We start from the raw sequence: 18,855 nt of genomic DNA on the forward strand, positions 1-18,855 counted from the left end.
AAGTCTCTTATGGGAAAAAACGTCTCAACTTGGCAGATTGGAATAGCTGCAGTGCCTGTGGGATGTTTTTAATAAAATGGACCTGAACATTACTTTCAGCAGACTCTTGGATGAGCATTGATTCCCATGACATTCCTTTCCACGGCTTTATTCCAGAGAGCTGCTGAATTCTGGATTCTGATTGGTCAGAAGACCTGAGAGTTCTTGCTCTACATAATGCTACATAAAAACGTTTCATTAATGAATGATGTGATGAAGGTTTCCATAAGGGGTGTATGGAAGGAGCCTCTAGTGTCAGCACTTTGTATCCGCTGTAACATGCATAATTTTTTCCCATAACCTTGATAGTAGCTTTAAAGTTAATAGTATAACGGAATGTCATTTTTGAATAAATAATTAGCACCATGCAGATTTTTGTACAGGTTGTCTACTGATAATGTTAAATATTAGAGGAAATCTCAGTGTGCTCTGAGTGACATGTTTAACACCGAGGGAAAGTGTGATCAGAATTCAGTACACTTTGACTGCGTAGTCGGCGATGTCCAGAGTGACCTGCTGCTTATACGCTGCATTCCTTTGCACCAGGAAATGACCTGTAGCTGCTCTGGCATTCTAACGGACCCTGAGGAGCTTCTCACAGACACATTGCTCGTGGTTGTTGCCTCGTGGCTACGTCGTAAAACTCCGCTAATGCTGACGGGGTACTGGCACCAGACGCTATAAAGATGTCTGGAAGAGCAAATACTCGGAAAAATGACGAGATGACAGACAGACAAATGTTTGCTTCTTTTTGTCATTTCTTCGATACTGAACTTCTAGGCTTTTTCATTTGTACAATCGCGTTAGATCATTGGCACGGAGCTCCCATTGTGCCGGGGTTGTTTCAGCTTTCAGAGACGGTGACCGATAGATTCAGGCCGTGTGACTGAGACTCTGTGGAGCCTCAACAAAGAACCCATTGTTCTGCTGAACACCTCGGTTGACATTGAGGTTGCGTTTTTTTTTTGTTTTTTTTTCGCTGATTATTTCCAGAGGAATATAGAGACTCTGTGTGGCTTCACTCCAAGAACACTGAGCTGTTCAGGACTGTTTGATAAAATATCATAAAACTATCATCAGTATTTTTTATACTGTTTCTGTTTTAATCATTGGAACATGGTAACACAAATTTCTTTGGGTTTTTTTTGTTACTTTTATCTGGAATGTGCATGTAGTTTAAAATGGAAAGGATACTAATTAATAAATACTATTGATACCTGTAATACATTCTAAATATAGATAAAACGTATATTTTATACTTTGAAGTAGAATATGAAGAGAGACATCTATGAAAAAACGCTTATGGAACTATGTTCCATCCCAGAATACTGTCCAAAGTAGTTAAATTTAACTTTGATGGCAGCATTCTTACATCAGATTCATGAGGCAGTCACCTGGAATGGTTTTCCAACAATCTTGAAGGAGTTCCTAAAAGTGTTGAGTGCTTGTTGGCTGCTTTTCCTTCACTTTCAGACCATTTCAATTGGATTTAGATCAGGTGACTGTAGATGCCAGGTCATCTGGTGCAGCACTCCATTACTCTCCTTTTTTGGACAAATAGCTCTTACATAACCTAGAGGTGTGTTTGGGGTCATTGTCCTGTTGGCAAACAAATTGTGCAAACCTGGCAAGATAGCATCTCGTCGTAAAATGCTGTGGTAGCCATGCTGGTTAAGTGTGCCACCATCACCAACAGTGTCACCAGCAAAGCACCTCCACACCATCATAGCTCCTCCCTTTGTACGTCTAACAAAGACACAGCAATTAGAACCAGATATCCAAAATATGGACTCATCAGACCAAAGGACAGTTTTACACTGATCTAAAGTTCATTCCTTGTGTTTCCTATTGTGTAACATACAGTTACAGATCCATACAGAGTGATAGAGACCTTACTGAGCTAAATGATTTTTCTCTGATAATAAGTCAAGGCACACAATTATTTTGATAGGCTGTATATACATATATATATATATATGTATACATATTATATATGTATAGATATACAGCCCATCAAAATAATTGTTTTCTAAATCTTACAGATATTTGAACTTTTGAACCTTTGGTAACCTATATATAGTGATTTTCCTCCAAACAGATCATTAGAACGTTCTCAGTCAGTACGTTTCCTGGTTTCACTACTCTTGTTATGCTGGTAAAGGCATCGCCCTATTTTCCGCGCTGCCTCAGGCCCCTCGTGCTGAGCGCATTAGCCTGGTGATGATAGATTTGTCAAAAACGCTCCTGTAGTGGGATGGACATTTAGCTGCAATGTTACATTTCTCCAATCTTAGCGTGTTGACTGAGATACGCACGAAAAAAAAAACTCCCACATTTCTATTGTCGTTAATCTTCGAAACTTTACAAAAATGGCGTCAGATGTCTCAAATTAGATCTGCGATTTAATTATACGACTGTGTAAGACACCGTTTACAGAATCATTCAGCATGACTTTTGGATATCAGTGCGGTCCTCGTCACTGCTACAATATCTGTAACTGTCTCGTGAGTTCGCAGACCTCCTATTGGTTGATTTTAGACACAGTGGCACTAAATGGTGTCACACAACGTGTTCTGTAATACTTCACGCTGCTGTGTTGTGTAAATGTGTGTATATGTACATGTGTGTGTGTGTGTATGTGTGTTTGTGTTTGTGTGTATACAATGTGTGTGTTTTGAAGCCTTCTTTTTTGTGAACCTCGTAACTCAGCCCAGTTTGTCATTTCTCCCAGCGTAAAATCAGTATGTGTCTTTTTTCAAGAGCGTTACGATTCAGAGTGTTACAACCCGGAGCAATACGACTCAGGAATGATACGGATTGGGAGCGATACGACACATATTGGATCATTACAGTTTAAGAACGATAGGACTCAGGACCCATACTGTTCAGAAACCATAAGATTCAAAGGCTGTGTATTCTGGTTTCAGATTGTTTGCCTTTCTAAAGCTATTTACATTTATATTTAGAGCAAGCCAGTGTTTTTCTAGCGACCGGGTTCAGACCACGTGTCATGTGATCTGTTTTTATTTTGCTGAACTTTTCCATATTGTTCCCAGGCCAGGCTAAGCATGGCTGGCGTGTAGATCGTATGTCAAAAATAATCTCACTCTTGTTTCCCAGCTGGTCATTTTCTGATTTTAGATGTGGATTTAATTGTAGAGCTGCAGATTTAGCTGTAAGGGATTTTTATTAAGCGCTTCCTGTACAATCACCATCATTTTGTGAAATGTAGTTGCGGGTAATCTGTTCTATAATATTCAAATCGATTATATATTATATTGTGGCTTCTGTTATGTGCTGTGTTGCTTGTGTTATTCTAGGATTCCACTTTACTGCAGGGTTTTGTGTGTGTCTTCTCTTCTCTTATCTCATTCTGGAGTTGAGTCTATGAGTCAGCGTCCAATGTAAACAGCATTTCAGAGACACTCTGTGACTCGTCTGTGTCTCAGAGTGCTCATTCGGTGCCCAAATCTTTTCTTTCTCTCCCCCTAAACACTCCTTTTTGCCTTTCTGCCCTCTCCCTCTGAATCTCTCTCTCTTTCTCTCCAACTTAATCGTGTTAACTTTCAATGCTTATTAGACTGCACTTGTTGAATTATGCCAGAGTCTTGATTTCTCTCTCTCTCGCTCCCTCTCTCTCTGTCTTGTCTGTGCTCAGAGACAATGAAAGAGAATCCGTATGAGGATGTGGACCTGAGGGTGAGAGGTCTGGCCCGCAAGTCTCGCCTGTTACCTGAGAGGTCTAATGACTCACTTAACAGGACGTGGACCTCCCAAGACAGGAAGTGCACTACACCACCCCAGGTAATTCCATCTCACCAGCGGAATGTCAAAGGATTTAACTTTCCTCTTATCTTTCCACTGAGTTTATTACAGAGTTGTTCCCAGTGGGTCAACGTTAAAGATTTAATACTAAAATCACACACATGAGTACTCAGAGCTAAACACTTAAGCCTTAATTAAAAGCTACATAAGGGTTACTGACATGGGGGGTGGAGTTTATTGATAACAGAGGTGTGCCTGAATTAGACACGGTTCTGAAACTCATTCTGTTATCAACTGTTCACTGATTGAGACTTGAGATCAGAATTGTTCGTAATAATTGTAGTCCATCTAAATGATTAATAAGTGGTATCATCTAGTGCAGTGGTCCCCAACCCCAGGGCCAGTTGGGTCAATTGGTACCGGGCCGCACAGAAATAACACATAACTTACATTATTTCCGTTTTATTTATTATCTGATTCTGAACTATGTTTTATTTTGGAAAATTACCGGATTCTCTCCGCCACATCTGTTTATGACTCACTCTTGATGCATGTCAAGATGCCTTGGTCACATGTCTTACCTCCATCCGCTACCTTTTTAAAGAGGCTGCTCCGGCCGGTAACACATAATACATTACCTCTAAATTCAAACCCCCAAGCTAGCAAAATGAACAAACAACAACACAGTGGGTTCACGATTATTATTATTATATTTAGAAAATATCAGTTCTTATGCCGGTCGTATCATCTTAATTTGTTGTATTTATAACTGACATTAATCCAGTCCGTGGTGCAAAAAAGGTTGGGGACCACTAATCTAGCGTAATCACAGGCCTTCAATCTTTTTCTCTCTTTTTCCTTCAGCTGCCATCCAAACCAAGCAGTCAGTCGCTGCGGCTCCTGGGCCAAGCTGACAGGAAGAGCCACCGCTTGTCTCGTTTCTCTAAAAGACACAGTCATGATGACATGTTACTGATGCCCCAGTTATCGTCTCCCTCCTGCGGCCTCCTGGATGACGGCCTGAGCAGTGCCAGTGACACTCTGACCTCCCGCAGACAGAGGCGAGTCCCCAAGGTAGGCTGGAGCAAACCCATTAACAAACCAATTCAACAATACTATTACAATTTGTTCCCTTTCCAGCCTCTGTTTGTTTTCATTGTTGATAAGACAAAACAAACAAAAAAACAATCGCAGCTTGTTACTTGTTACTCCTAACTTGTTACCGAGAAACTCCTCTGCCCTGAAAACGTCCGAAATGAATGATCCATAAATGTTACATAAACGTTTCCCAAAAATATGATTTATATGAGACGGTTCAACAGGTTTTTATTTTTAAATACCTAAATACTCAGTGGAGCTAAAATGCTGTTCCACTTTCAGAATCTTTGACTCAGAAGTATTAAAAAATGTGTTTTTGTCCTCTTTTTTTTTTTTGTATCTTTAGCAATTTTTTTTCCAACTCACTTTTTCTCTGTTATTTTCTCTTCCTGGATTTTGGCCCTGGACAGGCAGCTGTAATGAGCACAATGTGCATTTGATTAAATCAAAACCAAGAGCCATTCTGTTATAAATAAAAATAAAGTAAATTCCATGGAAATGAGAAATAAATTAAGTGTAGTTTGGGTTGAGATTGTTTTCAGTTAATGGAAGAATACATAGTGAAACTTGTTTTTTTGTCCAGTGTTTAAAAGGTTTTCTTGACTAGCTTTTGGAGCAATGCTCTGTCCTCCGAATGTTTTTTTTTTTTTTTTTAAGAAATTCCTCAGCAGTAACTAGAATGATTTTTGAGTTACGAGCAGTGGCATGAGAGCAGCGGGAAAATGACTCAACACGTAACCACATGCTGTGAGCTTTGAATCCAAGATTTATCCCATACTCTGTCATGAGGATTATACGGAGCGTTCCTGGAAGTGTTTTTGCTTTGTGGAATTACATTTGTACAGCAATACCTAAAGTATTAAATGTAAGTTTTGAACAAACAAACACAAATGTAGTAAGAAAAAAGAAAAACACTACAAATGTGAGAACTAGTGAACTTAGGTTGCAACCATATGCCCCAAATTTACATTCTGGAACAAACCTCTCCAGGGGATGTTGGGGTTCTTGGGTTTGCTTAAATGTGTTTTACCTTCATTGGCCAGTGTATGTTGGGTGGAAACCTGCAGGGAGCAGATAAATCAGTGAAAGTTGTTTTTTATTCATCAAGTAAGACTCCAGGAGCTGTTTATCCAATTCTGAGTAGCTAATAAAAGTAAATGGCTGCCAAGCTCCACCCACCAAAAGAAGTTTGTACCAGATACGTAAGCATAAATTCGCGGAGCGTGAACAAAGCTTTAAAAGCAAAAGGGGGAAGTCGGGCAACGCATTCATAAACCAAAGAAAAAATATTTTCTCATTGTACATTGTTGTTTGTTTCTTAAAAATTTGTGTTCAATACAAATGTAATTATATTCTCCTGCTACAGTTTTCATCACCGTTCTTCCTGTTTAGGTGGTGCAGAGAATAAATTCCATCTATTGTGCAAAAAGAGGGAAGAAGAGACTAAAGAAGCTCTTGCTCTCCAACATAGAGACGGCATCCCTGCGAGGTAGCCTTTTTTATTATTAATGGCATACAAATATGCATATGTACATGCTTAATATCACATCGCTTTTCCAAGCTGATCGTTGATGTGAGGGAAAGTCTGTATTTGTTCTGTTTGTTTGCAGATGATAACAGTGAGAGTGAAAGTGACTCTGACGACAGGTTCAAAGGTGAGACTTCAGCACGTTGCTGAAATGAACAAAATAAATTCCAATTGGCAAAATAAGAGTGTGATCATATCTCCTACATCCTGCACACTCATTCCTTCACTTCATTTTGTTGTTTTGTTTTTTTTGTGCATTGATGCAAAAGTGCTATTCTGTGCGCTGCTGAATAATGAGTGAGGAAGCCATTGTGTACAATTTGATTATTGTGATGATTATAAATAGGATTATTCATGCAGTGATGTGCTCATGATATATGACATTTATTTCAATACTTCTTCTCTACATGTCTTTATATTAGTCTTTTATTTTCATTTAGTTGGTTTCAAAATGCAAAGGAATGAAATCAAAACTCTATTTCTCATTTTAGTTTTCATTTTCTATCCCCTTTTGGGGTTAAAGGTGAGAGTTTGTGTTTAAAGGCTGTGGTCCAGGCACTCAGATTTAAGTCCATTTAAGCAGCCACATAAGCCGACTCTGAATACCAGGAACTTTCCTCGTGTGTTTACACAAGGTTGCAGGGCTGTTTATTTGTTTATTCTGGTACTGTTATTTTGCAATCAATAGTTTTATGTTGTGCTACTTCATCACCAGATTATCTTCTAACTTTCAACTGTTACTGTTTAAGTATAGAAGTACAGAAGGCATACATACTTTAAAGGAAATAGCGTATATGCATGTTTTAGCTCACACCAAGAGGCTCCTGAAGCTGCAGTCGATACTCCGCCGCGCCCCGAGTTACCGCACACTGGAGCTAGAGCTCATCGAGTGGCAGGAACGGGAGCTGTTTGAGTACTTTGTCGTGGTCTCTCTGAAGAAGAAGCCTACGAAGAACTCATACACACCGGAAGTCTCCTACCAGTTCCCTAAGGTACAGTGTGAGAAGGGGACGAACCTGAATTAAGATTACATGTTATGAAATAACAGCACTATAGTAAAAAATAGTCAGTTCATATTTCAAATGATTCTCTACAATAAGATATAGCAAAAATACCAAGAGGTTAAAACATGGCATTACAGCCAGGACGCTGTATACGGTAGTAATAACACTAAATCATGTTGCCAGTAGACTGTATCCTCGATATATGCCAAAATACTTCTATAAATATCCCAGATGTGGCCTGGTGACCGTCCCCCCTTGAGAAACTGAAAATATGTTGGATGTGGGCCTGAGGGTCGATCCTGATCATGTCATCATCTTGATTTGGAATAATGGGGCGCTGGGGACGGGGGCGAAGGAGGGTTGTTGGGGCGAACTTTATAGAAGGCAATGATCGTGCTAAACATATATTTCACAGTGACACATTCTGCGATGTTTGATTTGCGTTCTCGGTCATATATATAATTTAGTATTTTTGTTATATGTAAAAGACCTTTTCTCCCGCATCCTTATTTTTTAGCTCGAGAGGCTGACCAAACAGATGCGAGAAGCCGAGCAGCGTCTCAAAGCTATTCCACAATTCTGTTTCCCCGACGCTAAGGATTGGAGTCCTGTGTCCGAGTACAGCAGGTATTTACATGTCCGCTCACTAATAACCACAGATTCTGCGTAATTCAGTAGCTATTTAGCCTTTCATGTAGAAATAAAGGATGCTTCTGGTATTGTTTCTAATAGAAACGCTCAGTATTTCTGATTTCTAAAACCAATTCAGGGGGCAAGGCTATGTTTAAACTTATTGTCATTAGATAAAACATTGTTTTGGCTTATTACCACAGGCATACTAATTATTTAGGGATTATTTGCAACTTTTAGCTGTAAAACCTGCCTTCTAAATAACAAGCCTAGCATATGTTGCTTTATCTGGCCCATTTTTCACCTATTCTCTCACAACTAGACTTTGACAAACATTGTTCAAAGATTTAACCAATCCAACTAAACAATCAGCCAACAGCAGCTCATGATGCATAATAGGGTATCACAGAAAAATGCTATCGAGTCTCTACTGAATACAAGCGCTTAGACACGGCCACAAGTGTCCAGAATCGCTGAGACTGACAGGGAGAGAGAGAGTCTACTCTTCTTATCCACACCGTCATGCTCTCTTGGCCTCCTAAAGCTTTGGAGCACATGACCAGTTGTTTGATTTACATGTATAAGGTTGGGAGAAGGAGATGATGGAAGTGTTGATTCATTTGCATATTCATGCATATTTATAACATCTTGCATTTTAAATGGGGCTAAACGTATAAATAATTTTTAAGTATTATTTTTGGATATTTAGATGTTTCATGTTCAGTGTTGAATAAAGCCTGTTTGTGTGTTTTGCAGTGAGACCTTCTCTTTCATGCTGACCGGAGAAGACGGAAGTCGGCGTTTCGGATACTGCCGACGGCTCCTGGTAAGCTCCGCCCCCTCTTTCACCCGGTTCTTTTCTCTTTCAGTTCTCTGTTTGTCTGCAAGCATCTGCAAAGTTTGCATTTCTTATGCTTCTAAAGATATATGTATGAGTTTGTGTGTGTGTGTGTGTGTGTGTGTGTGTGTGTGTGTGTGTGCGTGTTTAGCGTCCACAGGCATCATAATTACAGGGTGAGCCTATGAATGGAGTTTAAATGAGGTTTGCTCACCCACTTCAATACGAGCTCTCTCTGTATCTCACTCCTTTATCTTTTTATTTTTGTTTAAACGGGAGCGACTGCTCGTAAAAACACGCCTGCCCCCCGTTTAATGACATTTCATCAAGAGAAGAGAGAAAGAAAGAGATAGAGAGAGAGAGAGAGAGAGAGAGAGAGAGAGAGGGTTGAAAATGGTGTCAGTGTACACTGGTATGGAGTAAATGAATGTAATGTAAAAGGAATAAAACACTGTGCTAAGATTAACAGCACCCTGTTGTGAATTATTTTCCTAACACAGCACATTCCCAAGTGTTTTATTTTCCACATGGCTCTTTAGTAATGTGTGTGTCATTTAGTTTTAAGCATGAAAAGGTATTTAATTAGATAAATCAGTCTCACTTGTTTGTCTGGGAAGCGATCAGACTTTGAATAATAAATGAAATTTAAGCGCTGTCTCTTTGGCTCTGTGTAGCATGTGGATCGCTTGATGTTTTTTGTTTTTGTTTTGGTGTTACATGTTTTTTGCCGCTAGGAGGAAGTCCAGGGGCTGGCACGGGTGGGGTGGGGTGGGGTGGTGTTGTTTGGGGGGTTGGGGGGGTGGACATTCCTGAGGATTTCAGCTCAGCTCCACATTCTCCAGTTAACTATCCATTTCTGAAAAGGCAGCAGGGGAGAAATGCAGAAATGCATGCCTAATATGGACATTTGGAACAGAGAATTCTGTGTGTGTGTGTTTAGAGACAATTCTTTTATTTTCTTTTTTACCCACCTCACAGTGTTTGGTGAAAGACTGGGTTGTGATTACGCACTGAGTCGTGTAAAGGACTGTGGGAATGCACCTGTTGTTTAGAATAGAGGACATGCCTGAATAAATACCTGATTTCTTCCAGTGTCACACCTTTGAATCGTATTTAACTAGGAAGATCGTTTAAACAAGATTTCTCTAAAGGCGTCTAAATAGAAGCAGTATTTGAAATATTTACAGGTCAACAGATGTCGAAGTTTTGTCCAATTATTGTTTATTTATGCCAATAAGGCAAATAAGTTTATGCATCAATCTGAATACTTCATAAAAAAAAACAGATAAGCTAATATTTAGATTTTGTAATAAATAGTGTTTATTGCACTGTGACTCTCAAGAATTTTACAAAATACTTATGTCCAAAGATTAACAGCTATGAACATTATGAAAATCTAATACACTTGTAATTCAGGACAGGAACGAACATGTAAGTGTCAAGCGTGTTTACACTCAGTGATTTATTAAGGAATTTTTTTTTTTTTGTTATTGTGAAGTAGGTGGCGTTTAAAACTTTTGCCCACTTCTCAATCATGCCCAGATTTCCTTTATAAAGAGAGGAAATAAACAAAAAGCTCTAAAATAAACAATTATTCCCCATAAGTGTGGAAATGATAGTGAACGCGTGTTTGTATTGTTACGCTCTTTGCTGATTCGTGTGTTTGATTTTCATCTCCTTGTAGCCCAGCGGGAAAGGCCAGCGTCTTCCGGAGGTGTATTGTGTCATCAGCAGGTTGGGGTGTTTTGACCTGTTCTCTAAGGTGAGCTCAAACTTGCTCCTGATCTACTCAGAACTCCTCCTTTCTCACCCAGACACTCCTTCATCTGAACTCCTATGGGTCCAGGCTTCATTTCTCTGGCAGTAACTCTGTCTGCATTCTAGGTCAAATTCAGATATCATCGTTGTTGCCCATGAGAAACATAAATGACAGAAATGTGTGTACCTTGTTGATCAATTTTCTATGTATACGTTTATATACTTAATATCATGGGATTATGTGCAGTCTGATAATCTTCTTATAATCTATTTATAATCTGCTGTTAATCCACTAATAATCTAGAATTTATCCAGTAAAAATAGAATATTAAACCACTAATAACACAGTATCAGTAGAAGAATGCTGAAGATGGAGCCGGCAAAAGGGAGAAAAGAGGAAGGCCTAGGAGGAGGTTTATAGATGTGGTGAGGGAAGACATGCAGGTAGTTGGTTTAAAAGAGGCAGAAGTAGAGGACAGGGGGGTATAAAGACGAATGATTCGCTGTGGCGACCCCTAATGGGAGCAGCCGAAAGAAGAAGAATTCACTAATAACACAGTATTGATATACTGATAATCTTGTATTGTCTTCCTAATAATCTTCTTATAATCTTTAATAATTATTTTATAACCAACGAATAAACCATTAATAATCCATTTATAATCCACTATTAATTCTAAAACTAACATTCCGATGAAGATGCAGGACATAAATGGACCAGAGGAAAGTTTAGAGTTGAGTGCAGCCAAATATGCGAGAGAAGGTGGAACACAGAAGAAACTTCGAAACTTTAAAGCATTAATTTCCTCCTAGTTATTCCTCTATATACACTGACTTTACATATCGGAAGTATTAGAATATGACTAATGGTGTTATAGTTATTTTTGAAGAACCATCACATTGTTAGTCCTGAATGTCAGGGAAATATAGAGCCCTGAGCCAGTACGATCACAAACCTCCTCTTCATGCTGTGTTTTTAATAATCACACCCAGATGCTGTTTTGCCGAGACAGAATTATTTAAAACTCATTAAAACACAAACTGCATGATTAATAAGCTGAACACACTGACTGGACTCTCACACTTCCTTGTTGTCATGGTAATGTATACACTAGACCTCGCTTCCTGCATTCCCAAAGCTTTTTTTTTTTAGGATTATAGGTAGAGTCCAGATTTTTTTTATCTGTATACCCAGTTCATCAGGATGTTTTATTTAAAGCGATGAGTAAAATAGGCATATGACAGAAAAAGAGTCCATAAAATGTGATGTTGCAATGCCACACTCTGGATGCAATTCCTTGCACATGTTCAACCGCATGGATGCTTTTTTTTTTTTTCCCCAGATCCTTGATGAAGTAGAGAAGAGGAGAGGGATCTCAGCTGCTCTGGTCTACCCCTTCATGCGGAGTCTGATGGAATCACCGTTTCCTGCCCCCGGAAAAACCATCAAAGTCAAAACCTTCCTGCCTGGTGCAGGCAACGAGGTCTGATTATTACGTCTTATATTCATATACATACATATTACTGTAATATGAACATGGAATGGTTATTATTATGAATAAGGAACTAACAATGTCTGGTTCTCTGGGAAAAGAAATCCAATGCAAGAGTGATTTTAATGCATGAACCCAAATTGGAAAAAAAAAAAAGAAAAAGGCTTTGTCATGCATGTTCCTTTGTATTTCAAGATGCAATGAATGATAACAATGATTACACACATCTTTGCAAATGAGCTGTTGCTGTAGAAACGATTATAAACAAATCTGTGAATTGCAGCTGCACTACAGTCCGAGCTGCTGTGTTTCCGTTGGGTCGTAAAAAGTTTTAAAAAACTTTAAATTTGCTGTTTTAGGTTGTAAATAATTTGAAACAGGTCTTAATTCTTCTATGTCCATGTAACGCTCCTTTTATAGAAATGCAAATAGAGTGCCATGGTGTAAACCTGTTCATAAATAATGTTTTCCGATTTCGTGCTTTTTACGTGTTATAAAAATTAAACTTTTTTTCAGGTTATGGAATTGAGGAGGCCGATGGACTCGAGGTTGGAGCATGTGGATTTCGAAAGCCTCTTCAGCTGTCTGAGTGTGAGACAGGTGGTGTGTGTGTTCGCCTCGCTGCTGCTGGAGCGCCGAGTCATCTTTGTGGCCGATAAACTCAGGTGAGACATCTTAAACTGACCTTGATCACCTTAATGCAGAATGGTTGATAAGTTTGTGTCATTTGGCGATATTCTGCAGAACAGCCTGCGTTTTTCCTGAATGTCACTTCACACTAAACATGGTCATATAACGCTGGAAACACCCCGAACTGTGGGTGTCTGTGAGCTTGGAGCAGATGTTGTCACTTCACTGATATGCGGACATTTTTCCATGCTTTCGTTTCACACACACACAGAAACAGACACAGAAACAGACACACACACACACACACACAGACACAGAGAGAGAGAGAGAGGGAGATAGAGAGAGAGAGAGAAGAGCAGCTTCCAACTCACAATGTCAATATTTAAAAATCTGAAAAGAAATCTAACTCTGTGGGAATGGTGCAGCAGATAGCAAGAAGATAACTGCAGTGTGGAGGTTTATCTTGTGAGATGCATGTAACCATAAAAACAGGTCTCCTACTTTGTCTCCTGTATGTTAAACTTGAACGCAGAACACAATCCTTAATAAAATGCGCAAACACAAAATAAAAGCACTTTAAATTAAATCACACAATAACACTGAATGCAAATCTGTGTATCCGACTAGTCACCCAGTCGAGTTAACTTGCGTTGTGTCTGATCTGAACAAAACGACCTTAAACGACCAAGCATGTTCATCGCACATGTACATTAGCCCCGCCCACAAAACGCAATAAAAAGGAAAGATTTAAAGACAGCTAAAAATTATGAAAATGCGCACTAAACCTTCCAAAGCAGCTCAGCCACTGCACCACATCAGCCACTATAGATTTACAACATTTTGCATTTTTGGATTGTTTGTTATCTTTTAGCTAAACGTTTAGTGCATATGGGAAATCCCACAATGCAATGTGAAGTGTCTACATGATGCACTGCAGCAGGGAGAGAACTTCCATAATGCACTGTTATCTTAATTCCACTACAGTTTGGCTGATCTGAGGAGTAAATATTCAACCTTAGTTGCTCCCTCACTGTCTGAGTGAGACACTGGACTAATCCCCGCTGTCTGTGTAGTTTGAGTAAAAGTATTTGTTGTTTTCAGGGCACTGTGAAAGTAATCACAGGACACATCACAGTACCACACCCGCTGTAGCATCATGATGATCTGGATGTAGAAGTGGGTCAGGTCAGGGGTTTTACCCCCTGGGGGTCTCTGGCCTTCCTCTTACTCCTTCCTCTTTTTCCAAAATGGTCTCAGTAACAGAAATTAGGGAGTGAGTTATTTGTGAAAGTCTAATCTCTACAAATCAGTGACTCGTTTCAATAAACAGCAACGATGGGGGGACCTGGGAAAGGCGGTGTCTGTGAGGGAAAAGAATGTACTTCCTGTATGTGTGTATATATGCGTGTGTGTGTGTGTGTGTGTGTGTGTGTGTGTGTGTGTCTTATGGAATTGTTTGCTCTAATTCAAAAATAATTAAGATCATTTCATTTTGTAATCGTGGACTCAAACGCAACATAAAATAATAAATTGCGAGATTCAGGAAGATAAACAGGATAAATAATATTTTATTTTAATAATTTAATTAATAATAAGGTAATTTAATTACATATCACATTTGAAGCTGGCATTTAATATAATGAGGAAAAAAAAAAACAGAAAGAAAAAATGATTTCCCGGTTTCCTTCTGTCCTCTCATTTACTCCTCCCGTTATCATTAAACATGTAGAAAGGTGTTACGAAGAAAGAAAAGAAAAATAAAGCATGGAATGAAGTAAGAGTTTGCCTGGGGCTCTGTTACATAAATGCGTGTGTATCTTGTTCGGTTAGCTCGCTTTGCCGATTAGCGCGTTATTTAATTCGAGATGAACTCGTTAGCCCGGTGGCCAAAAGTATGTGGACACCGGATCATCACAGTTCTATGAATTACATCATCTGCTTCATTCAGACGCATGTATATTCAGTGCATTTGTGTGTTTAAAGACAGGACAGCGTATTCGTTATTGTTTTTACAAGGAAGAGTTTTGGGTTTTGAAAAGAAACAAGCACACACTTTCTTATTAAGGCTTGAGATTATTTCGTGACAGTGAGAAAGCACCTGGACAGGTAGGATGAGGTCCAGTTTTTAGTCTGAGGAATGTACAGTATATAGAACTGTATTCCTCTCTTTCCCACATCACTTATATATAACCAGAGCATTTCCTGGGAATAAACAACTCAACTTACTCCCAGGATTCCTCGCCATTGGATATACATCATGTCTGTGCTCTGTAACGTAAAACCCACAAAGAAACTCTTTCCATGTTAGGAACATATCTGATACTGATTGGAAGAGATTTCTGGACATACAGTCCTCTGCATGGGTTTTAGGCTAATGTAAAAAAAAAAAATGCTGTAAAGTCAAAAATCTAAGTGTCTTCACCACTAAAACCCCACCTACATCATTTTAGTACACTGACGGCATTAGTTTTTATTGTAAATGTTTGTATATTTGCCTTTGAACATCAGACTCCTTCACATGGAATATAAACGGGTCTGTGGAGTTCTCCCTTAACTACGGTCTTAAGATCACAAGCACGCAGTGAGTGTGTGAGCTGTTAGAAAGGAAATAAAACTCGCTCCCGAAGCAGCAAATCCTATGCCTCATATGGATTTTATTATTGAACTGGATTTTGTTGAATGAACTGCTCCAGCTTTTCTCCTCATGTCTCTCTTTCTTTAGAAAAAAATGCACAAGGTGGCAGGAAAGGGTTAACCAAGAGGGCTGGTTTTGATCTTCCTGCATGGTGGAAATGGCTTTCTCTGGCTCTGGTTCATTATTAGGGGCAGAACGTGGGGGTAGATGCTTGCCTGGGTTGTACTTTTATTATTAGAATTGTTTTTGTTGTTGTTGTTTTGAAGCATGTAGCATGATCATTTCCTGTTACTTTGAGCAGAAGGTGCACTACTGGGAAGTTAACAGTCAAACAGCTCCACACAAGCGCAGACATTTTTTGCGTTTTAAACCGCACTCATGCGGATGTTTTATGTCCCGTGGCGCAGTGCAGCGTGGTAGAGCATGTGAAAACACATGATAAATGAATCCTACAAGATCCAGCTGAACTCACAGACTTTTTTAGCTCGGAGCAAAACATCTGATAAACTCATTAACTCTGTGAAAACACTTTCAGAAATTCTCTACGTGGTCCTCAGAAGAGCTGCTGAAGAGCTCGAGCCCCCACATAGCTTAATAAACATGACACGTGAGAATGCCGTTTAATTCGTTCTAGTATAGTATATAAAAGTTATAATTACTGTGAATGTGGGCAGTCAGTAAATAAACTGAACAAAAAATTGCTGATAATTAGCTGATTATTAGATTATAATATTTATACTAAAGAATCTTTTCTTTAGGCTCAAATCCACAAAACCCAGCTCATGATTTTTCACTTAAAATCACACAGTGTATTGGAGTAACCAAAATTGATTTTCCTCATGAACACCATCATAAACAACTTATGTCAGTGTTAAAAACATTGACATATATCCTTAATCTTTGATATAGTTCAGGCTTGCAGTTGTAGAGTCTGGGGCATAGCCTCTCCCCTGTCCCCTCTCTCTCTCTCTCTCTCTCTCTCTCTCTCTCTCTGACTTTTTCTCTCTCTCTCTCTCTACCTCTCTCTCTTTCTTTGTCGTCCCGCTCTCTCTGTCTCTCTCACTAATTAGCGTTTCTTTCTGACAGTCTGTCGTTCCCTCCAAGTAAAATAAACCTCACCTGAATCTGTTCCCACACTGGTTTGCATGCATATGTTTCAGTTTCGAGGTATAGGTGTGACGGTGTGAAATTCTAGCATCTGATACTCTATTGGTTTTGCCCCGTGGCTACATTTTTAAAACATGTCTCTTTTCACTCTCCACTCCCTCGTTCGGTCTGAAAGGTAGACACAACTCAGCGTGATTAACGAGCTGTGATATTGAACGTTCGAAGGCTAATCTGACGTAGCTAATTTGAGGTAAAGAAGCATTTTGTCTCTTTCTCACACACACAATCTCTCTGTAAACAGGAGTGTGAGTAGATAAATCACTCTGCTCGCCTGTGAAAACGTAGCTGTCGAGGGCTTTAATAATCAGAGAGGCTGTTTACATTCCAAATTCGTTCTCCCGCTCTGCTCTGATCTACGAAGACGTTACTAGTTCTGGTTTATTCGTGCAATAAATGGTCATTATGGAGAAATGGGTCAGTCACTGTTAACAACAACCTGGGAATATTTAAACACACTGCGTGACTTCCAGCTGGAAGATCTCACGGCTCACTGTTGACATCAGGCCAGACCGGATTAGTTTTTAAAGGCTTCTTTGGACAGATCTCACGTGTTGTGGAACATCGAAGAAACCAGTTGGTTCCTGTTCCCACTTACATTAAAGCAGCTATAAACACTCTTTCCCTTTACCTGTCTCTCTTTATTCTCTTGAAAAAAATGCACAGATGAGTAAACTCTCCTGAATAAACTTTCAAAGAATAGTTACAGCTTCAGCTTTGATTGTTACAAAACTGACACCGGAGACTCCTTCCATAAACATTACATAAATGTCTGTACACGTCCCATTGGACGAGTTGTTGCTATAGAAACCAAGACAATCAGAACAGGCGTGATTAGAGAGAATTAACCAACAACGTTTGACCAATCACGAGGTAGAATTTTGATTGTACACTTTTCTGGCCACAAGCTTCAGCAGCTTCATTTCACAAGAAAAAGCAAATGTTTCATTCTGTAACTTGCTGAAATAATTGTGTTTACGTTTACGTCCCAGATGTCATTATTGTCTCTCGTCTTAGTGTGTCTTAGATAAAGCACAGTGAGACACATTTTTCTCTTTTCACATTTCTCTGTGTTCTTGGTGACCTTCAACAAGAAAAATGTGAACCCAAGTGCGTTCCTCAGCCTTAAAAAAAAAATATTGTCAGAAGATATGTTTGGCTCGTGTTTGTGCTCAATGCTGCAGAAATTTTTACTCCTGATGATAAATGGAATTGCTGTAAAGTATCGCATCTAACATCAGCCAGCGTCTAAACCAAACTTCCTCAGTGTCTGATCACTCTGTCCTGCTTCTAATCACAGATTCCATAGTCTTCTCTAGAGCCAGGATCTAGGAACTGGAATATCTGGGCTTTCCATAGTGGTGTCTATTACAGGATTATTGGTGTGTCTGTGTGTGTGGGTGTGTTTGTGTGAGTGTGTGAATGTTTGTGTGTCAGGCTCAGATTTAGGTGATTTAATCGTGCGTGTGTGTGTGTGTGTGTGTGTGTGTGTGTGGTGTTTTTATCCACAGTGTTCTGTCCAGTTGTGTACATGCTGTGGTGGCTCTGCTTTACCCGTTCTCATGGCAACACACCTTCATCCCTGTTCTTCCCTCCGCCATGGTGGACATCGTGTGCTGCCCGACTCCGTTTCTGGTGGGAATCCTGTCCAGCTCACTGCCCAAACTCAAGGAACTACCAGTGGAGGAAGTAATGCTTACACTAACACATTCACACTTTCACACTTTTCTCTCTCTCTCTCTCTCTCTCTCTCTCTCTCTCTCTCTCTCTCACACACACACACACACACACACACACACACACACACACACACACACACACACACTAAGAACACCTAAACCCTAAAACTAGAGGAACCTAAGCTCTGTTAATACATGGGGGGAAACCTGGATTACACACATTTACACAAACCTTACACTGATTTTGTATATTTAAGCGTGACTCAGGACTGTTTTTCTGCAACCATAGAAACTATTTTTTTTCAGAGTAAAACTTTATCAGTTGTGAGTTAATTAATCATTATTCAAAGCAGTTAAGAGTTTGGTAAAGAATGTATTAAACAGAAAAGACTAATTTTATATATGTACTATATGGACAAAAGTTTGTGGACACCTGCCCATAAGATTCTTATATGCTTTTTTTGAACATTGCATTCTACATTTAGTCCCAATTTGCTGGAGAATAACCTCCACTCTTCTGAGAAGATGTTCCACTGGATTTTGGAGCGTGCCTGTAGAGATTTGTGCTCATTCAGCCACAAGGGTGTTAGTAAT

General features: G+C 39.4%; 1 protein-coding gene across 4 annotated transcripts in view; it reads left to right on the forward strand.

Annotated features, from left to right (window-relative positions):
• Positions 1-18,855, forward strand: part of dennd2b (DENN domain containing 2B) — a 60,354-nt gene that overhangs the window by 35,145 nt on the left and 6,354 nt on the right. For all 4 annotated transcript variants that reach the window (XM_046857028.1, XM_046857030.1, XM_046857029.1 and 1 more), the window contains 11 exons: positions 3,698-3,843; positions 4,669-4,878; positions 6,295-6,391; positions 6,513-6,557; positions 7,238-7,422; positions 7,952-8,061; positions 8,821-8,890; positions 10,587-10,664; positions 12,004-12,144; positions 12,670-12,818; positions 18,094-18,271. In XM_046857028.1, the coding sequence (XP_046712984.1) occupies positions 3,698-3,843; positions 4,669-4,878; positions 6,295-6,391; positions 6,513-6,557; positions 7,238-7,422; positions 7,952-8,061; positions 8,821-8,890; positions 10,587-10,664; positions 12,004-12,144; positions 12,670-12,818; positions 18,094-18,271 (1,409 nt within the window). The remainder of the gene's footprint in view (positions 1-3,697; positions 3,844-4,668; positions 4,879-6,294; positions 6,392-6,512; positions 6,558-7,237; positions 7,423-7,951; positions 8,062-8,820; positions 8,891-10,586; positions 10,665-12,003; positions 12,145-12,669; positions 12,819-18,093; positions 18,272-18,855) is intronic.

The sequence above is a fragment of the Silurus meridionalis genome, chromosome 9 (assembly GCF_014805685.1).
Source record: "Silurus meridionalis isolate SWU-2019-XX chromosome 9, ASM1480568v1, whole genome shotgun sequence".
NCBI classification, from domain to species: domain Eukaryota; kingdom Metazoa; phylum Chordata; class Actinopteri; order Siluriformes; family Siluridae; genus Silurus; species Silurus meridionalis.